We start from the raw sequence: 22,724 nt of genomic DNA on the forward strand, positions 1-22,724 counted from the left end.
GAGAACTTTTGAAATTTACTCTCAGAAATTTTCAGTTGAACAATACATTATTATGAACTATAGTCATTGTACTATGCAATAGATCTCAATAATGTATTCCTCCTGTCTAACTGAAACTTTACCCTTTGACCAGCATTTTTTTAAGTGGAAACCTCCATAGCTAAAAGTCTCTTTGGCTAGTTAAATTCACTTCTTAAGCATGCACTCTTATGTATGTTCTGCATTTATTAAAGTGCTAATTAACAACAGCTAATAGGCATTAAGCATCTATTATATTGCATGCCATATTCTACGTGTTAAAGCTTTATGAACATACTCTATTACATCATTGAAATAAACCCAAAGCATACTTTTTTTAAAAAACTATTCTTATCTTAAAGATTAGAAAAGTGATATTTAAAGTTTAGTAAATTGCTAAAAGTCATAGAGATAGTGTTAAAAGTAAGATTTCAACCCATGCAATCTAACTTTATAGTTCCAAAGCCAAATTGCAGCCTAGGCTTACATGTATGTTTCATCTTCATGTAAGTGACCTGATGTTCAGTTACAGGCTTAACCTCTAGCCCAGAAAAGATGATATTTAAATAATTATTATTGGTCCCCAGGGACCTAGAAATATATTTTAAGCAAATGATTTAAATTAATCCTGTGGTGAATAAAATAGAAAGCACACATTCTAGTATGATAATATCGTGTATGTTTATTGCAAAAATTGAAATTAATTATTCCTTCTTTAGTTGTATATGAAGTTAATACATGCAAAAATTGGATGCGCCAGTTTTTATATGGCAATATAAAGTCACAACTTAACATTACTTTTCTTAGAATTCATCTAAGATAACCCATAGAATAAAAAACAGAACTGAATAATCAATCTCCATTGAAATTAAAATAATTTTTAAAACAAGGGCCACAAAAAATGAGGGAAGACAGACAAGAGAAAAAAACAGTGAAGACAAAATAAAAGTGTATGAAAACCTTCAGAGAAGACATGTATAGTTGTGGGTTTCAGATAAAGCGAGTAGGTCACCCCAAAGCATAGGAAATGAGGCTTAAAGTTATCATTCTTTCCTTTAATATGTGAACTGAAAATATCTGAGACAAGACTCAGTCAATTTTGAAAGTTTATTTTGCCAAGGTTAAGGACCCACCCAAGACACAGCCTCAGGAGGTCCTGATGGCATGTGGCCAAGGTGGTCAGGGTACAGCTGGCTTTCATACATTTTAGGGAGACATAAGATATCAATCAATACATGTAAGATTTACACTGGTTCCATCTGGAATGGTGGGACAACTCAAAGCTGGGGAGCTTCCAGGTCATAGGTAGATTTAAACATATTCTGATTGGCAATTGGTTGAAAGAGTTATTATCAGCAGAAAGGAATGTCTGCATTAAGATAAGTGGTTGTGACTAAGGTTTTGTCATGCAGATGAAGCCTCCAGGTAGCAGGTTTCCAAGAAAATAGATTATAAATGTTTCCTATCAGATTTAAGGTCTGTGTTAATGTTAATGCTGGAGGGGAATAATGAGCTTTCCTGTGATGGCCTGAACCAGTCTTTCAGGTTAAATTTTAGAGTGCCCTGGCCAAGGAGGGAGTCCATTCAGATGGTTGTGGGGCACAGGGAGCAGCGGGGTGGGGCGCGGGGGAGGTTGAAATTTGTTTTTGGGTTACAAATAGTAGTAACAGATGTGAGGCTGGTTAGGAGCACTTCCCTGGTTCCCATTTAACATAGAGCTGCAAAAAGTAAAGAAGATAGAAAAGTTTTAAAAACACACAGAAAAGCCATATTTTTAAGGAACAACATGTTTGTAAAACATAGGTAGAGAATAGATACTTCATCCTGCAAACAATTCTGCAGTGACAATTTTGAGTTGCACTGGGAGAATATGGCTTAAAGAAGGCACATGCATACACTACACCTGGCTAATGAAGAACCCTTGTCACCCAGAACACACGACTCCAGCTCACTCACGCAAAACTCTTTGAAAAAAGAAACTTATTTAGAAATAACTTTATTTAAAATTGATTAAGAATATTAAAAAGAGCAAACATAGACTATTTGAAATATTGTCTAAGAAGGAGCTTTGATGAACAAATTGCAGGCCAAGCGTATGCAAACAACAAAATTACAAAATTACCAAAGAGCAGATGGAAATTTTACCAAATATATTGACAATAATTTTTTTAAAAAGAAAGTATGACCTTCATAAAACAGAATCAAAAAGCACAAATAAAAGAACTGAATGTGCTATAAATATTTAACAAAAGAGATGAAACATCAACACAAGAGAAAGAAAAATTAAAATAATTATGATAATCAAGACCAGTAGTTACAGCTTAAAGGAGAGTAAAATCATGAAAACAGCAAGAAACATGGAATTGAGGAATGAGAAAAACAAGAAAAATGAAATGAAAATGAATATGTTTCTTTCTATTCTGGGGAAGTGATTGTAGGGAAGGCAAACCAGTTTTTCTTTTCACATTCTGAATTATTAGTTGGAAAAGGCCCCTGTAACAAAAGATAAGTTAGCAAGAGAAAAACAAATAGAAGTTTATTCACATGGATATTGCATGTTCTTTCTTCATGGGAAATACCCAGGAAGTCAGTGGTTCTGAAAGAGGTGGCTGTGAGATGGCTTATATGCCATCATCCATAGAAACAAAGAGAGAAGCCTGTGGGGAGCACTACCCATGCAGAGATGCCAGGAAAAGCTTAGTGCTTGCAGAGTTAAGTCAGTGCATTCTCTCCTGGTAAGTCCTGGTGATTTACAGCCATTCTTCTCTCCCTCTTACAGAGAGGGAGCACACTTACGAACAAAAATTTCCTTCATGGATTTACATTTCCTTGACAAAAGGGTAACTTCTACTCTATTTTCAGAGTTTCTCCTGTGTCAGCAGTTTCTCAAAATAATCAGCTCAAAATAGTCCTTATGCCAAAGAGGTATATTTTGGGGTGGCATATTTTGATCTCCTCCATGGTGTTAGTGTAAATGACAGATTAAAGACCTCCAAAAATACTCTCCTTCATAGAAGCAATGAGAATACTGCAAAAATTGTCAGAATAAATTCTTCAGAACTTCAGAAATTAATCAAAGTTTTACAACAATCCAGAATATTTATTTAAGAAAAATGATTGAATACTGGTAAGAACATTGAGTTGTGTGGCATATTAACCTCCATTCTCATAATCCTCTCTTTAGTTCCACAGTGGCCTTGAAAACAGTCAGTTTGCCATCATGGTGAAAACTAGTAGCCTGGCTGTCACTGGAGATGACAGAACAGAGTTTGAACTCCTACAAAGCTCAATTTCTTTTTTTTTTTTTCTTTTTTGAGATGGAGTCTTGCTCGGTTGCCCAGGCTGGAGTGCAGTGGTGCCATCTCAGCTCACTGCAAGCTCCGCCTCTCAGGTTCACGCCATTCTCCTGCCTCAGCCTCTCAAGTAGCTGGGACTACAGGCGCCCACCACCACGCCCAGCTAATTTTTTGTATTTTTAGTAGAGATGGGTTTTCACCATGTTAGCCAGGATGGCCTCGATCTCCTGACCTTGTGATCTGCCTGCCTCAGCCTCCTAAAGTGCTGGGATTAACAGGCATGAGCCACCGCGGCCACAAAGCTCAATTTCTTAAAAATTTGCCATTATTCAAATTGTTGGGTGGTTCTCTGGAGCACCTGACTCTCAAGGCTATTTTTATTTGATCTGACACAGAGCTTGCCCAGAGGAAGCTCACCCAGTATAAACAGTCATTTCTTTGTAGGTATTTCATTAAAAAAGGAAAAAAAGTTAGATGGACTTGTCTAATATCGTGGCCACCCAAAAAACAATGGGGAAACCCTAAAAAGGAAAGCTGGGGGAGAAAAGAGGTCAATAGAGGCTCTGGAAAGTTTTGATAAGTTTGATATATATAAAATTGGGAATGCCACGTACATATACAGGGTTTAGACTTTAGAAGACAATGTTGGGGCTGCAGAAACCGATTCCCCAAAATATGATGCTTTGGCATGTTGCATGCTTTGAATATGAAAAGGCCTCAGAAATAAGTCTCAGAAATGAGGTCTGTCTCTCACCTTTTGCCTGCTTCCCTGTGTCTCTGATCCTCTTTTCCAAAGCACCAGGAGGGACTCTCTGGAATTTCCTTATATAGGAAAGCTTCATTCCAAAAGAAATGCAATTGTCTTAAGGCTCCTTCTCTTGGAACCTCATCAAATAACCAAGAGAGACTAACCCCAGAAGACACTGGGAGTCCTCATCATACCCGACAGGCTTCATTTATTCTTCTGAGAGAGGTTCTCGGAGATTACCTGGGGAACTTTAATCACATAATAAGCTGGGAGAATTATTTACTGACCATTGTCTGACCTATTCATTCTCCCATTTTCCTCTCCCCTATGGAGAGGTCATTTAAGCCTCAATCAATCATCTTGGCTCTTCTTTGACTTCTTGTTTTGCATGACTGCCATGAACACATATGCACATAATACATTTGTTTTTCTCTTGTTAGCCTGTTTTTTTGTTATAGTGTGTTGGCAATGACCTTATACGGTGGTCATCACTGCCCTTCTGCCCCAGAAGCACTAAACTTTTAAAAGAACCACAGGTATAAATGTTCATTAGGCAATGGTTTCTTAGGTATGACACCGTAAGCACAAGCAACCAAAAAAAAGGATAAGTTGGGCTTTATTGAAATAAAACATTTTATGCTTCAAAGGAGGTTATTAACAAAGTGAAAAGACAACACACCAAATGAGAAAATATATTTGCAAATCATATCTCTGATAAGGGTTTAGTAATCAGAATACATATAAGATACTTAAAGCTAGAAAATAAAAAAACAAATAACCCAATTATAAAAGAAACAAAGAATCTAAATAGACATTTCTGCAAAAATAATATACAAATGTCTAATAAGCATCTTTAAAAAATGCTCTACATTAATCACTAGGGAAACACAAATCCAAACTACAATTTGATGCCACCTTACATTCAGTAGGATGGCTATAAAAAAAAAAAGATGGACAATAACAAGTGTTGGCAAGGAGGTGTAAAAACATTGAAGACTCACACATTTCCTGTGGGATTGTAAATGAAGCAGTTCTTTGGAAAACATTTTGTCAGTTTTTAAAAAGTTAAATAGGAGAGTGACTATATGACCCAGCAATTTCACTCTGAGCTCACACAAATATTTGTACATATGTGTTTGAAGCAGTTTTATTCTCAATAGCCAAAAAGTAGAAAAAAACTCATGTTCATTAACTGATGAATGAAATAATTGTAGTAAATCAATAAATAGAATAATATTCAGCCATAAAGAGGACTAAATTATTGATACACCTGACAACATGGATGAACCTTCATAAAAATGCAAGTAAAAGAAGCAAGGAACAAAAGACCATATAATATAGAATTCAACGCATATGAAATATGCAGAACAAACAAATACATAGAGACAGAAAGTAAATTTGTGGTTGCCAGGGTCTGTGAAGAGAGTATAATGAAGGGCAAGTTCTTTTTTTTTTTGAGACAGAGTCTCACTCCGTCTCCAGGTTGTAGTGTTGTGGCACGATCTTGGCTCACTGCAACCTCTGCCACCAGGGTTCAAGCAATTCTCCTGCCTCAGCCTCCCCAGTAGCTAGGACTGCAGGCAATCACCACCACACCTGGCTAATTTTTGTATTTTCAGTAGAGATGGGGTTTCACCATGTTGGCCAGGATGATCTCAGTCTCTTGACCTCATGATCAGCCCACCTCAGCCTCCCAAAGTGCTAGGATTACAGGCGTGAGCCACTGTGCCAGGCCTGAAGGGCAAGTTCTAATGGGAATGAGATTTCTTTTGGGGGTAATAAATTGGAATTAATTAGAATTGAATTAGCAGTGATGGTTACACTACTTATGAATATATAAAAAATAACTGATTTCTTGTAAAGTTTAAAAAAGTCTCCTTTATGGTATACAAATCATATTTCAATTTTTAATAGGATTATGAAAACATTTTAAAATATGCAGAAAAAATGGAACTCAACCATACACATAATCAGTGTGTGCAAGGAAACAATCAGAACAATGAAACAGAAAAATATCATTTGCATAAGCCAGTAAAGAAAAACTTTCAGACATAAAGAATTTTTCAAATCTTTACATTTCAAAGAAACACTGTATGTGAAAGAGGGGAAAATGACACAAAGCAAATAATTCTAAGATATCCTAATAAATGTATGAAAAAAATAATAACTTGAACAGTTGTATAAAATATAAAACTCCCTATTAAAAAGCAGGATTCAGCAATTTATATATCATGCATTTCCAGACTACCTTGGGCCCACTAAGTAGTCAGGGAGAGTCAGAATGGCCCAAGAATTTCTAGCCAAACAATAATGCTAGCACAAACTCAACATTAAAGAACAAATAGGCATGTGGGTGTCCAGGGAGCACTGTTTTTGTAAGTGATTCTTTAGGAAACTATTATAGGGTGAATCTCAGTAAACCAATTAGTAAACAAAATTATTGCAGCAAAATTCCAGCACTGGGCATTGAGTACATGAAATGACTAAAGTTTAAAATAAATATGATGATTTTGTTTACAGAAAAAAATGTAAAAAACTATAAACTCTGATGATGTAGAAATAATATAAAATTTCTAAAGTTGAAAGGGGATGGGGAAAAATGTGGGAGTTTATGTACATCTCCATCTCTGATTTTCTCAATTTTTAAAAAAAAATCTGGTTGACAAATATAATTAGAAGTTGTTAGCTATATGGAGGAAATATAAGTATATTTCAAGGTATAAAAATTTAAAAAGTAAAGTAATACAATCAGTTAATATGTTGGTAGAGATTGAAGAAGAAAGCATTGTACAAAGGAGAAGTAAATCTTTTTGCACTGTGTGAATAACCATGCCTTTCGCTATAGTAATATCAGCGTGGTTAATTCCAATGTTGATGTGTAATACATAGTGTAAGCACTGTCGTTTTTGAAAAACCTAAATAATTTGATTTCAGAACAGGGTTTGGGCTAAGGAATGTTTGTAATTCCATAATTGTGTAGCATAGACAATATATAGACATTATCTAAAGAGGCTTAAAGATATTTTTTAAAGTTAATATTATCTTAGATAGCCATTAGAGCAAGTAGTAGTATATAACCATTTTTTTGAGAAGGAAATCCAGAAAGCCAGATGTATGTAAAATATATTTGAAAGGTCTAAAAATGAAATTCACAGCAGAACATATGAGAGATGAAATAGTACCAGACATATCTACTATTCATTACATAAAGATAAATGAACTAACTTTATGTATTAAAAGAAAAAATGAAAAATTGGAATTGAAAATAAAATTGAATATAAGGTTGCAGACAAGCAATATTCATGTAAATAAAGTAATTCAAAAAGTTTGCACAGAAAACATTCCAGGCAAATGAAAACACCAACAAAAATATGGATATCATAACCTTAATAAGGCAAATTGTTGAATTCAGGATTATAAATAAATAAATACCTGTTACAGAGAAGGGCACTTTATAATAATAAACATTATAATCCACAATGCAGATTTAACAGTTATGATTACTTATGTAAGAAGAGCATAGCATCAATATTCTAACAGCAATAACTACATGGAAAATAAGGAAAAACAGAAAATATTAGTTGTAGGAGACTGTAATTCACCTCCCAATTTGTGGCAGATAAAACTAATTAAAAATAAAAGCTTAGAGAAAACCAAAAATAATAATTGAGTAAATCCAATTCATGGATGTATAGAAAGTAAAATATAAAGAAGACCCCAATGACTGACACCACTGTATAATACCACCCCCTTAAGTGTGGAAGACATATGTAATTTGCTTCTAACCAATAAAATAAGACAAAGGTTATGGGTTATCACTCCTGTGGTTATCTTACCTTATATGGCAAAAGTGGAGGTATTCTGTCAATGTAATAAAGGTCCCTAATCAGTTGACCTCAAGTTAATCAAGAGAGATTGCCTCAGGTGGGCCTGACCTAATTAGGATAACTCATTAAAACCACGTCTATAGGACAGAGAAGGCAGAAATCAGAGAGAGGCACTGCCTCTGCAATAGGAAAGCAGACAGGCATGGGAGGAGGTTGCTAAGTCCCCTACTGTGAAGGAGTTTCAGAAGTAAGGGGCATGAATGGAAAGGCCTGTTGGATTCCAATATGGACAGATTCTAGAATCTTTTGTTGGAGGAGGCTCCATTTAATGTGGGCTGATTTGCAAGTGACAGCATACAGGGGCTTATGTAAAATTTGTAAATGAGGAATATGTTCCCTCTAGAACCCAAATGCCTAAAAGAGATTGGGGGTGCTGAGAGTTTATTGATCCAGCTGTTTTTCGACAGTGTCAGGGATTGAGCAGCCCTTGGCTTGCCAAATAATTTTCGAGAATGTATCCAAGACTGGGGGGGGGTCTTGCACTATGTGTGGGGCAATGACCCACCCTTTTTATGAGCTACTTTGTATTTGTGTGCTCTGAATGGGTGTGTCATATGAATCTCCTTAGAGGGGGATGTTGTTACAATATAGTGTCATATCTATGCTTCTGGAGAAAGGTAGATGCAAATAGGATTGACCTGCAAAGGCTGTGTGTGGTGGCAAGGCTGCCAGAGTACCCCATGCATTATGTAGGAAAGGTCATCATGTCCCTTTAGAGGTGAAGGCAAACTGCAGCTGAGAGGCTGACAAAAGAGGCACTGAGCAGAAGATAATGACCAAATCCAGCATAGCAAAATACTTACCAACTTCTATATTTCAATAATATTGTGTGTATGGGGATGGTGCTTAGTGGGCGGAACCACAGAATTAAGAGTGCAGGAATCAGGCACCATTTATTCTTTCCAGGATTAAGAGCAGACCAAATTGAGCTATTAAATGGAGGAGCCATAAGAATAATCACCCTCTCATTTGATACATCTTGTGTCATGGGTTTTAATCCTTGAAGTCCCTGGGAGTAAGGGTGTTACTGGGACTAAGGTCCATGGAGTCTCATTTTTTTTTATGATAATTTGTAAGCGGCAAAGACCTCATTTAACTTTGATTTATTACTCATTGCGTGAGAGCACCCATGCCCACTGTGGGATATTTTAAGGAAATGGATGTTTTGAGCATGGGGAAATTTCAATACTTAAGGTGAGGCATATCTGTTTGTAATCTCTTTATGTTCAAGAGCTCCCCTAAAATTATAGGGGGTACTTTGTTTAAATTTAGTAGGATCACCAGGAATTCAGAACCTATCCTAGAGAGAGGTGCAGGAGTCAATACGAGACCTTTTATCAGAATTTTTGCTTAAAACATTACACTAAAACATAGATAAATTTTAGTTTTCCAACTGGATCAAACTGTGGATCTCTGTTTCAATTTTTGTTTCCCTTCCTGTACTCAGGATTTTTTTTTCTTCCTTCCTTCCTTCCCTCCCTTTTTGGAGGGTGCTTCAGGGTAGTCCCTCTCTATCCTACCCTATTTCTAAGTTGTTTTCTCCAGAGAGCTTCAAATGAGTGTTTTCAGGGTTAGGGCATTCCCTGTGGCACTGGTTGCTTTATAGGGTTGAAGCCTGGCCTTAAGTTGGGTTTGAATTAACCTCTTGGTTGTGTGCAGATGCCATGGCTATTTCTTTCTGTAGCCCTAAATTGCTGAAAGGGGAAGTCTCTAAAGGTGGAATGGCCACGAAATGACATGTTGGCGACTTTTCCTTTGAAATAGATATGGCTTCAACACAAAGTTATAAAGATCATGTGGAGGAGCTCTACACATCCTTCATTCGGTTTCCATTAATGGTTACATCTTACATAATTGTAGATCAATATCAAAGGAAGGGATCTGATATTGGTGGAATGCGTGTTTATAGCTCTGTCATTTACAGCATATGTAGATTCACTAAACAGCCTTCACCATCAGGAACACAAGACTATTCCATCTCCACAAAGACCTGCTTCCAGCCACCCCCACAGGCACACCCACAACCCTCACCTAGCACCCCAGCCACCGGTGACCACTAATCTGATTCCATCTCTATAATTTGTCGTTTTGAGAATTACATACAAATGGAGTCATACGTTATGTAACCTTTTGCGATTGGGTTTTTCACTTGTGATTTCCTGGGCATTCATCCATGTTGTCGTATGTATCAATAGTTCATTCCTTCCTATTGCTGAGTAGCATTCCATCAGACTATATGTATCCCAGTTTATCTAATCATTCACTCATTGAACGATATATTCCAACGAGGCTATTATGAATAAACCTGCTAAGAGCATCGGTGTATGTGTTTTTGTGTGAACCTGACTTTTCATTTTTCTAGAATAGATGCTCCATTGCAGTTGCTGAGTCTGAAGGTAATTGCATGTTTAGTTTTATAGGAAACTGACAAACCATTTTCCAAAGTGTCTGTAAAATTTTACACTCTGACCAGCAATAAACCAGTGACCTAGTTTCTCCATATCCTCCCAGTGACTACCTTTTGTATTATGTTGCTGCACAAGTCATTACTTTTAATGGCAAAAACTGCAATGACTTGTGCACCAACCGAATAATTTTGTAAAGTGTCTAAAATATTCTTTCAAGTACACATGAAAATCTTCAAATAATTGTTGCTTCAGAGACTAGGAACTGGATTTGGGGAGTTAAAACAGAAGGAGAGACATGCTTTTTAAACTATTCTTTTTTGTTTCAGTTGAAATGTATACTATATGCACATAGTACTTATTCTACATAAATTATTATTTTACAAAAAGCTGTGACTGCTTTATAAAGTGTGCCAAGTTTCGAATTCTTAGAAGCTCGTGACAGGCAAGAATCCTGTTTCATCCCTTGATGTATCCTAGGTGCCTAGAACAGTGTTATACACTTAGTATTGTAGTATACTTGTACACATTTAAGAATAACCAGTCAGTCCTTGATCATGAGTTCCAGTTAGAAGGAAACTTCATTCTAATATCACGTGCTGTCATTGCTCACCTAGAGACACACACACTCTTATCCTTCTCATCCCTAACCCAGTGAAGGGACCTTCTAATTCCTCACAAGCAGTCAGGGGATTCCAGGCTAACACAGAATCTTTTCTTTTTTTTTTCTTTTTTTTTTTTTTTTTTTGAGACACCTAGGCTGCAGTGCAGTGGTGTGCAATCTCAGCTTACTGCAACCTCTGCCTCCTGGGTTCAAGCGATTCTCCTGCATCAGCCTCCTGAGTAACTGGTATTACAAGCGCATGCCACTACAGCTGGCTAATTTTTGTACTTTTGGTAGAGATGGGGTTTCACCATATTGGCCAGGCTGGTCTTGAACTCCTGACCTCAAGTGATCCACCTGCTTCAGCCTCCCAAAGTGCTAGGATTACAGACGTGAGCCACTACACCTGGTCCAGCACATAATCTTAACTTGACTAATAAAAACATGACCTCTCATGCTTAGTATGAATGAGTCACTTTGAAATTCTACCAACATTTTAGTTTTCAATAATTTAAAAACTTTTATTAAAAGTAAGACTGAATGGAGCTTGTGATTATAATATAGTGTGGACTAGAGTACACTGCAACAATTACTCATTGAAATAACAAAGTAAATAATGGTGATTGTTATTAATTTGAAAGCTTTGTGTGAACACTTTCCAAAATAAAAATCAAATTCTTTACAGATCACTTCCCAAAACTGTTGCTAAAGCTGATTCCATTTTTAGAAGCCCTTAGATGAGCATGGTGTGTGTGATTTAGACATTTTACTCTCTGGAGGAATGCAAAACAATCCAAATCCTTTATAAAAAAGATTGTTTGTTCTTAAAATATAAAATGTATTAGGACGATATGTGCAGTAATAAAGATCACAAATATATAAGCTTTTCCTTATTCATTCTTTAAGGCTGCTTTAAATATTTTTGCTGTTGAATTTTCTTAAAGTTTAAAGCCACAGCAGCAATTGTTAACTTCAGCATACTAGTTGTTCTTCCCTTCTACCTTTCTATAATACGCAAACTTCTTTAGCAGGCATTTAGTAGACTTTCACCACCACCACCGCCCCCATCCCCCATCCCCCACCTCCTCCGCCGGCTCTTTCTTTACAGGAGAACAAGTGAGATTACCTGCCTTCCCTGGAGTCCCAGGTGGAATGTTCTCTGTCCTGACACTGCTGTGAAATGAGAGTATGATGAGACTGGAATCCAGCTGAGAATCTGGCACATGGGAGATAGGCAAGAAATCATCACTGCATAAATAAAACAGACAGCCCCCCTGGGACATCAGCGCACATCTCCTTTCTCCAATCTTGTAATGCTTTCCTTTCCTCCCTTCCTCCCTTCTTTTTCTTTCTTTTTCTTTCTTTCTTCCTTTCTTTCTTTTTCTTTCTTCTCTTTCTTTCTTTTTCTTTCTTTCTTTTCTTCCTTCCTTCCTCCCTCCCTTCTTTCATCTGTTCCTCCCTCCCTCCCTCTCTCCCTCCTTCCTTCATTTCTTTCTTTTTCTCTTTCTTTCTTTTTCTTTCTTTTCTTCTTTCTTTCTCTTTCTCTCTCTCTCTTTCTTTCTTTCTCTCTCTTTCTTTCTTTCTTTCTCTTTCTTTCTTTCTTTCTTCTTTCTTTCTTTCTTTCTTCTCCCCTCCCCTCCCCTCCCCCCCCCCCCCCCACCCCCTTCCCTTCCTTCTTTTGAGATAGGATCTTGCTTTGTCACCCAGGCTGGACTAAAGTGCAGTGGTGTTATCTAGCTCACTGCAGCCTCTACACCTGGCCTCACCCACCCAAGTAGTTGGGACCACAGGTGCCACCAAACCTGGCTAGTTTCTTTTTTGTATTTTTTACAGAGATGACGTTTCTCTATGTCGCCCAGGCTGGTCTCATCTCAAACTCCCCAGCTACAGTGATCCTCCCACCTCCACCTCCCAGCATACTGGGATTATAAGTGTGAGACACGTGATGGCCCATATTATTCTATTTTTGAATGTGTTTCTTAGGCCATCTGTGTTCATTTTCAAAGCCATGGTGACACTGCAGAATGACAGAAGAAAATATACGTTATTATCAGGTAAGCATAAACACAATATACATTTTATATGAATGGAGATAAATTGAAAAAAATATCATTTTTAAGATTGCATTTATCTCTAATGGAAGTCATGAATGAATTATGACCTAAAAAGAATAAAAAGGACATTTTAATTTAAAATTAGCAGCTGTCTGTAATTATTAACATTTAAGGATGTGAAAGAAAACTACCTACAAAACTTGGTAATCTTTCTGAACTCCAACTTTTCCTACAATGTTTGAACTTGATTGCTTACATATATTTAACTTCTAACCCTTCCTGATTTGAAATAACCTCACTATTTTACATGATTTTTGTTTCCAGAATCACTCACTTGCTCTCTCAGGTCATTGTGCTTTTTTCACACCAAAATTACCACCATAGCTTAACAGAAGCAGCTTGTTCCCAGACTTTGGGCAGAGGGACAGTGGCAGTTTTGCCCATAGGCAGTGTAAAGAAATGTTACTCTCTGCACCAGAAACAAAGCCCCAGAAGCCCTCACTGAAGAATGAGATTCCTAGCCCTCAACTCAGGACTGTGGGTGTGGGATTTCTGGAGAGGGAGACCTGCTATCTGCACTTTCTCAAACTCCCCACATGAGTCTTAGACACATCAAATTGTGAGAATTTAAAGGCTGCAGATTTGCCAAATTAAATTGCTGCTTGTTTGGACAGCAAACAAGGTGCTTATGGAGTTTTACACTGTTGTAATACACTTCTAGCCTTTCTCGCTGCCTTACCGTGTTTTAACTATTTAACATTAGAGAAGTCATTATTGCTATTTGAAGAAATATGAGGTATGCTTCACCCAAATGTTATGAATAACTAATTAGAATGATTAGCTGGAGAGCGATTTGACTCCCTGAAATTTAACATGTTCTAGAATTTTGAAAAAGGAAAGCATATGGAATAGTGTTTAAAAAATGTTTCCAGAAAGAAAATACTTGTTCATTGATTTGGAATTAATAGGCCAGTTACAGATTTGTTAAACTTTTAAGTATGTGTAAGAGCAATTAATTCACCTCCACAGATCCCCAGTTTCTTATTCCAGTCCTACACTGCTCCGTTAAATGAGGCCTACCTCGCTTTCAATTCAAAACCTTACTCCTGTGGAGTCCAGAATTCAGGACCAATTGAGATCTTACATTCACCATCAAATAGACTCAAATATGCTCCTAACTCAGGGACTGCCATGAACACCTGTCAAACATATCAAGGTAAAAGGATGTCTTTTGCACAATAGAGAGAAAATAATACAGTCTTCTTCCAGAATATTAAGCTGTATCAGCGGTAACAGAAAATAAGTGGATATGTGAAATCCATCTAAGATAAAAAAGAACAAAGTAAAATGATGAGTTTATGAGTTTTATCTGTCTTCCTTTTTCATGGTGAAATTTAGCTTGAAATCTGAAGATAAGCAGCTCTCTAAATATGCTTCTTAAGATTGAACAAATATTTTCAAAGGTAGTTTATTTGCAAATAAAATGTTAGTCATTCTTCCCTGAAAAAGAATTTTAAAACACTAACCTTTGTAGTGTATTGACATACAAATCACAGTTCCAATAACTTCGTTCATTAATTCAAAAACCTCTGCTAAGCATGAGAAAAGGATAAAATATTCATTAAACTTAAATTTCAGTTGGCTGTTAATCAAATAATTACTAGAATACAAAGGATTTAATATATTTGGGGTTTATAATTTGGAGGCAAACAAACTCCAATACACCTAACTAAAAATAATGAAGCAAAACTTGTATGGTCTAACCCTCTTAGATAAAACTATAACAGAAATATGTTTTTTTCTGAATAAATGAAATAGATATTTGGTTATAATGAATTTAATTAAAAGGTATTTAAAAGTTGAGTAAAAGTTGTTTGAAGATGTATTAGAAACACATCATAAGCTTTTTTCTTAGCCTTTTGAGAACCAAGTGATTTGACTATAATGGAGAAAACTTTTCAGACCCCAGAACTGAAATACATTCTTTCTACATTATTGTGTAAGGAAGGTGATAGTGTAGCTCTCCCTTTTTCCTAGTCCTTTGATATAAAATTTTTCTAGAAATATAGTTTGTCAAAAAGAAACTAGAGACAAATCTTTAATAGCAATGCACTTACCCACTTGGTGTGAGGGGTAGAAAGGAAATGATAGGGTAGAACTTACCTTGTTAGTTTAGAGAATTATTTCAAGGACTGGAGACACCTGAGGGCATGCCCCACTGGACTTGGATTACTTTGTATGCATGCTACTGTACAGTGTTATTGGGGACAATTTATAGATCAGCCTGAGGGACTTGAAGAAGAAAGGGCATAGTCCCCATACCCTGCCATTTCTCGGTGCGGGTGTAGTTGGAAACAAAAGCTGTTGACAATTTGACCTCCACATGGAAAATGCAAAATTCTTCCCAAGCCAAATTGACAGCAGTGTAACGAGAGACTATATACACAATGCAGAGCGCAGCAAGCCCCACTGGCTATTTTCTCTGCCCAGAGTACTTCTCACAAAACTGGTCACTTCTCCTCCTTCAGGACTCCACCCCAAAGCCAGCTTCTCACTGAGTCCTTTCCTAACTTCACCAATCAAAGTTGCCCTCCCTCTACCTCCACCCTATCTCATCACTCTCCCACAAAACACCTCATTTCCTTTACAGGACGTACCACTATTAGAAAACATTTTATTCATTTCTTTATTGATTTAGTGTTTCCTCCTTCCCACTGAAAAGTAATGCTTCTTGAGGTTGTGACCAGTCCTGGCTAAAGAACTATTACCATTCCTTTGCAAATATTTATTGCATGTCAGAGGCTGGGTACACAATGTTCAGGAAAGCAGACATGACCCTTGATCTTACCTTCTTGTAGTTTATAGTGTAATGGATGAAACCTATATTAATCAAATAACTACACAAACAATTGTAAAATTATATCTGTGATCAGTGCTGGGAAGGAGAGAGACATGCACTAACTGAGTGGGTAATGGAAAATCTAATTGAGTCAGGGAGGTCGGAAAGTTTCTCAGTGGAAGTGACTTTAGAGCTAAGGTTTCAAAGATAAGTAGACATTAAGTGAGGAGATTTTAAGCTGAGGGAAATGGAAAGACCCTGAGGCAACAGGGAAAATGATGTACATAAGGGACTGCAGGAAGGCAGATGCAGCTGAAACACAGGAAGCTGTGGGGAGCAGGCTGCAGGGATGGATCATAGGTGTCACCAGGGGCTGGACCAGAGCTAGGATTGGTGAGCTGTGAATTTACCCCTAATTTATTAGGAGCGATTGAGTCTTCTGTGTATGCAAATGTGGGAGGGTGTGTGTGTGTGTGTGTGTGTGAATGTTCACAGGGGAGTATAATCAGGTTGTAAATTCTAAAGATGGTTATGGTTATTCTGTAGAGGACAGTTGGCTGGAGAGAGATAAAAATAGTGTAAGTGGACCACTTAGGAGGTCATGGCCCTACCCCAGGGACAAATGATGGACATTTGAATTCAGGTAGTGCACTTGGGAAAGAAAGTAGGTAGACCCAGAAACATTAAAGATATAAAATTGAAAGGACTTGATGTTAGATTGGATAGGAAAGAAAACAGGACAACTTGCTACTTACTTGAGTTGATTAATGCTGCCATCATTATCTGAAAGCAAAGATACTACAAGGAGATAATGGTGGGGTATAGAGATCATGAACTTGGCTTTGACGTGTTGGGTTAGAAGATTTTATAGGGAGCTTGAATAAATTATGACTTGTTACACTTCTTGAATTTCTATGAGTTAGAGTTTTAGCCCTGTTCAATTCAACCTGGCCACTTTCAACTTTCACTCTTTAAAATAATTTTATCATCCTTCTTTAATAGCCAAATGGAAGCCTGCAGTTTTGTTTTCTTTTTTTTTTTTTTTTTTTTGAGACGGAGTCTCGCTCTGTCGCCCAGGCTGGAGTGCAGTGGTGCAATCTCGGCTCACTGCAGCTCCGCGCCTCGGGTTCACCATTTCCCTGCCTCAGCCTCTCCGGGTAGGCTGGGACTACAGGCGCCCGCCACCACGCCCGGCTAATTTTTTTTTTTTTTGTATTTTAAGTAGAGACGGGGTTTCACCATGGTCTCGATCTCCTGACCTCATGATCCGCCCGCCTCGGCCTCCCAAAGTGCTGGGATTACAAGCGTGAGCCACCGAGCCCGGCCTGCAGTTTTGTTTTCTACAACTTTAAATTCTACGTATTGTGTGAAGCACCAAGAAGGCCTAAACACCAACTCAAGAACTTTTACGGCAGTGAGAATTAAGGGATGGGCTGTTGGTGGTTTTATCTGTAAAGAATATAAAATCAGTAACTTGAAACCTGAGATCAAAACCATACAACAAAAAAACATAGCGGAATACCAATACACAGTTTTATAGAACCTGAGCCTAAATTATCAAAATCTTACTGCGTTTAATACAGACATCCAAGTCCAGTCAAATGACATTTCATAATATCAGATTAGAATGTTCACAGCACATTGCAAGTCATCTGGATTGATGTCACCTCCCCAACACACTTGGCCTTCACTATTGATTGTCTACCCAACAAGCAACACAGCCAGACAGGAGATATTTTATCTAAAATAAAGCACAATTATGCTGAGATCTATTTGTGACGTACTTTTTAAAGGCAGCGCAAAAATGTCTTCTGATACATTGAGAAAGATTATCTAGAATTAACCAGAAGATATTTTGTTCCTTTTATTTATATTATTTTAATTTTGTAGAAACTCTGGGATAGTATGCAGAAATTCTTTCCATTTTTAAATCATTTTGTGAGTTCAATTTAATGTTACTTTCTGGAAAGATTTCTTCTATTTTTTTAACATATCTATCTATCTATTTCATCTATCTATCTTCACATATGTGTGTGTAACCACTCTAAAATATTTAATTGCTATATATGTTCATAGTTTTGTTTGACTTAAAATTTCATGTAAAATTCCATTACTTTAAATAGTAATAGCTTTCAGAAAGAGCAACACTAGTCTAAACTAATATAAAAGCTGTAATTTTTACAAATACATAAGCCCTCCCAAATAAGATAATTTAACAAATGGTATTTTTCTGAGTAAACAAAATAAATGCCAACTTGCTAGTCTATTTTGCAAAATTCATCAAGTAACCTAAACAAGCAATCTGTTCATACATATATAAGTAGTTAAGAAAAAAAATTATTTGCTGATGATATTAAAGTAGAAACAGAACCTTTCCACAGTTTACCATTTTGTTTCATAATATTTTTCTCTCACTTAAAAAACTCCATTTTTAATTACTGTGATTTAATTTGGACCAAAATCAAGTAAATATATATATACTCCTAAAATTTAATCCACTTCTAGAAATAGAGAAAATGTGTTCAGGCTGGCAGCCACCAGGAAAACCATCACATGTAGACAGTGATGTGGATCAAAGGGATGTTTGAGTCCTTTCATTAACAGCTACGTGATAAAGGGACACAAGCTTGAAGAAATGCCTTTCCCATTCGGAACAGGTAGATGATCTGTCTGCAATGTCTGTCACTGCCAGTGACCAGCCTGGATGCTCTGTCATGGTTATGTAGTTGGGTAGGAAGACCATCCTACCAAGGGTTATGTGTGCTCCACTGGATTTTTAAGTCAGCATTGGCGCCATGACTGTAGTGATGTCTACCTCTAAGTGAGTGAGCATCCCTGATATCTAAGCATTACATCTTACACTGAAAACTACTTGCAAGCAATATACAGAAACTTATCAATTGTAACTTATTAAGTATTATTTATGCAATATTCAAAGAAGAGAGAGCTATTCTACTCAATATAGGGAATACACTTATGCAGAAACTTTCAGTGCCTTTTTATATTAATATTTATTATTTTCTAATTATACACAATACTTGTCATATTAGAAAAATTTGCAGATACGGAAAAATGTATTAAAAAGAGAATGAAAAACGCCCATAATCCAATCTCCAGAAATAGCTCTGTCAGCATTTGGGTATAGTTCCTTCCAGTCTATCTTTATGCATATGTAACTTTTTAATACAACTACGATTGTACCATATATGGTGTATTATGCAAATTTTTAATGCCATAATATACTTTTCCATGTTATTAAATATTATTTAAAGTCATGAATTTTAAAGTCTATACAATGACCAATTGATTAGCTCTATGGTAATCTATTTAACAGGTAATGTACTTAATGATACATATGCTATTTCCAACCTTCATTATTTAAAAAAAATTGAATTCTTACAATTCTTTTCTAAAATTCCGAATTCAATGCCCTTTAAACCATTATGTGAAACATTGACACATCAGTTTTAAGGCATAATAAATAAATCACTCAACAGACATATAAACAGTCTAACTTATGTTTTTTTAATAAAAATTATATAAGTAATGAAAGAGCTACTTTATGCAAATCACAACATTTGAAGACATATTACTTTAAAAGGGTGTCTTGTTTCTAAAGGCACACTTTTCAAAGATGCACCAGGTAGCAAGTGCCACTTGCAGTGATAGTCTGTGTTGAGAAAAATGCCTAAACTTTTGTGATATCAGTGGCTGCTGCTATCTTGTCTCATAAATGAGATCTCAGATACATTTTTGTCTTCTTACAATGGAGAAGAGTCCTGGAGTAGCTGGGGCACTGAAGGGAAGCCGTTCATGTATGGACCACTGCAGCAGGCAGAGGATCTTGATTGTCAGAATCAACTGTTCATGCTACATAAGGCAGGCAACCATTACCAACATGTTCATCAAATGGCAGTGCAAAGATGATCAGCTACAAAGTGCTCATCTGTAATCTGGGTTGACTTTATAGTAGTCAGAGAGGAGGGGATAAATAAATGAAATACTCTCCAGATAATTCAAATGAATAAACTTGATAAAGAGTGTCAAGAAAACATCTTTCCAACAATTTGCCTTGCATTGGCTTTTTAAAATATTTTAAATAATGATTCTAAATTTGTCTTAGATGGAAAATTCATCAAAATCACTATATTTCAACATTGGCATCTATGAATCCCTTTATTATAGATTATTTCTATTCCATTTAGTTACTAGGTATTCAAATGTCTAAAATCCAAAATAAGTAGTTTAAATATATTAAATAACAACTGTGCTAGTCAGTGTGTTTGAGCTCAAAATGTCTGAAAACAACTGCACACAAACTCCCAATTCAACCTGTCTAGTAATTTGCACCACACAGAAGCTAATCAAAATCAGCAGTGTTATCCTAAGGTTATCTAAGACAACAACTAGACAATGGTTATTCTTTTCCTGAAGGTATGAGCAAAACAAATTTAGACCCTTTCCTCTGATTCTCAGTCCATCCCCCGCCAAACAATGACACAGTTTGGCATATGACTTCTCCACCATTCTTGAGTGATTGAACTGGAAAGGGTGCTATGATCTTCCTGACAGCGACCTGCAAGGAGGGAGCTGTGTTAGTGAAACCCTCATCCCTCAGGTGCGCTTCATAGGCAAGGCTCACTGCTCTCAAGAGACAACTGTGTACCCTAAGTGAGTAGCATAACACATACCATATGCATTATTTCATTCACTAAGTAAGAACTGCCCTTACCAGAGAAGGCTAAAACTCACCCAGTAGCAGACAGATCTTTTATTCTCATATTTGAAAGCACAGGTTCAGAATGGAAAAAGGATTTAAACCACCAGGTGGATTCTGCCACTTCAGGCAACCCTATCAAATAAAATTTGTGTTACTCCTTATCAAACAAATTTGAGATTAAAAATAAAAAGAAATAAGAAGGATGACACTGAAAGAAATAACTAAGTACCTTGCTGTGGTTTGTCATCATCTATGAAGTTAACAGAATCAGAGCCAGTTAAAGAACTAACTGAAGAAACACTGGACTCTGTAGGAAACAAATGATATTAAACAAATAAATAACTGGCAACCAGACAAGCAAATTCGCATCATTTATATACAAACTGTCAAGTAGCATGGTTTGAAATCATTTATTCCTGGCTTGTGAATTCATGAATTGAAAAACTGATCAAATTACCCATCAATAGAAAGCTGCTATATTAAGAAATACTATGTTCTACTGATAAGATATACTCATTTCCAAGGCAGGAAACTCACTCTTTCCTTGGATATGAATGTTGAATTTAAAATGTATTATAAATGTTTTCAGATTCAAAAACTAAGAAAGAACAAGACCAATAATAAATATTGTTGTACTACATTAGAAATATTACATATGTATATATTTAAAGTTCTACAAAAGTCATCAAATCTAGAAATTGAGGAATTATTTTGAAAGAACAAACATTTTGTCTTATTAGGCTTGTATTTAAAACCTATGTCTCTTATAAGATCAGGATATAAAAGTAACTCCTGTGGATAAATAACACCAAGTAAATGAGCATAAACTTTTGTAAAATGAATAAATCAGTAGTTGTCTCTAACACTTATACTACGAACAACCCTTGGAAGAAGAGTTTTCTATGTGTTGTTGCCATAGATACTTTTAATAACTACTAATTTGGTTCTGAGATGCTTATTTTATTTTAAGAAATTTCTCAGTCTTCTCTAAGAAGCTACAATTTTCTATTTGGCTATGAATATGAACAGATGGATAGATTAATAAAAATAAAACTGGCCAGATAGAAGTTGGCCTATTATCCATAGCAGAAGATGGAAATTAGAAAATGTTTTAAGCAAAGTCATGCTATCTTTTCTAAGGAGTTGAATAATACTTTATTTATGTAAAATTATCAGTTTTTAGTGAATCTTACAGAATGCTAGGTACATGAAATTAAAATGTAATAATGAAACATAAGCCGATGTTCACTGATTTTTAAGTGTCAATGGCTTCACTGATACAGCGTAGCTAGAACAAAGAAGTGCCTGTCAGCACTGGATCAGAGAAGTCCCTGAGGCCTCCTGCTTTCTTCATTGTCACCAATAGTTAGTTTTCTCCCTTAAGTTAACATGATACCTGTGTTAACAATATCCCACAAACATCACCTCAAATCATATTATCTAAGGATGTCTCTATGATGATGCAACTTACTTCGATAATACTGATTTCTGGCTAGAAGGCAACCAATGGAAGGTACCGACGCCATGGCTTTACCCGTGAGAAAGCACCCAAGAAGCTGTGAGCATCAGTCTGAATCAGCGACACAGAAAAGAGACATTGATATGAATAACAAGGAGTTTCCTTTTCTTTTTTCCACGTGACTGTTACAAAGTATTATCATTTACCGTGTAGTAAATAGATTATAAAAGGAATTTAAATGTTTCCACAAAAGTTCAACCAAATATACTGCAATAAAAAGGTCAGAGAAGTGTTAACTCAGCTATGAGGTAGTCACTCACCTATTTGTTTTCTCCAGTTCGTTCTTTTAAAATAAACGTGGTTCTAAAGTTTCTTCAGAAAATACATGCTTTGAAAGAACCAGTTCTTAGTGACTGAAGACAGGCTGCACCACCCACGCAGGGTCAGAGGTAGGTCTGTGATGGGGGACCCCTGAGCACACCTTATATTTAGAAGCCCTAGGCTGGCTGGAACCTGAGCTGTGGGTGACTCGGAGTGAGGTGGGCACACAGCCAGTCAGAGGCGGCAAGCAAGCACTCTCTGCACGTCTGCCCTCCAGCCGGCCAAAGGCCCTCAGAACACAGCAGCCTGCCAAGTTCGGCTGCAGTCAGCAGGGAAGGACTTGGCCCAATGCTCTTTTGGACTCAGCCTCTTT

The 22,724-nt window shown here is 36.6% G+C and overlaps 1 protein-coding gene across 3 annotated transcripts; it reads right to left on the reverse strand.

Annotated features, from left to right (window-relative positions):
• Positions 1 to 18,847: 18,847 nt before the first annotated feature.
• PPDPFL (pancreatic progenitor cell differentiation and proliferation factor like) lies at positions 18,848 to 22,489 on the reverse strand. Of its 3 annotated transcripts, none has more exons than XM_032758445.2 (5): positions 22,351 to 22,489; positions 22,043 to 22,141; positions 20,801 to 20,878; positions 20,604 to 20,703; positions 18,848 to 19,721 (listed from the first exon to the last, which is right to left on the reverse strand). In XM_032758445.2, the coding sequence occupies exons 2-5, from the start codon at positions 22,095 to 22,097 to the stop codon at positions 19,709 to 19,711; spliced, it is 246 nt and encodes an 81-aa protein (XP_032614336.1). In that variant the 5' UTR covers positions 22,098 to 22,141; positions 22,351 to 22,489; the 3' UTR covers positions 18,848 to 19,708. The 3 variants fall into 3 exon arrangements, with proteins under 3 accessions (XP_032614336.1, XP_032614334.1, XP_032614335.1); XM_032758443.1 differs by having other exon boundaries at positions 18,848 to 19,804; XM_032758444.1 differs by having other exon boundaries at positions 18,848 to 20,427.
• Positions 22,490 to 22,724: the final 235 nt, after the last annotated feature.

This window comes from Hylobates moloch, unplaced genomic scaffold, assembly GCF_009828535.3.
Source record: "Hylobates moloch isolate HMO894 unplaced genomic scaffold, HMol_V3 SCAFFOLD_9, whole genome shotgun sequence".
Taxonomy (NCBI): domain Eukaryota; kingdom Metazoa; phylum Chordata; class Mammalia; order Primates; family Hylobatidae; genus Hylobates; species Hylobates moloch.

Excerpts from the sequence above, each read along its gene's own strand:
- PPDPFL (XM_032758443.1), bottom strand. The coding sequence starts at position 22,097 with ATGGCGTCGGTACCTTCCATTGGTTGCCTTCTAGCCAGAAATCAGTAT. Across the intron at positions 20,879-22,042 it reads CAGAAATCAGTATTATCGAA|AGTCCAGTGTTTCTTCAGTT; the intron begins GTAAGTTGCATC and ends TGTTTCCTACAG. Across the intron at positions 20,704-20,800 it reads TGATGACAAACCACAGCAAG|GGTTGCCTGAAGTGGCAGAA; the intron begins GTACTTAGTTAT and ends TTTATTTGATAG.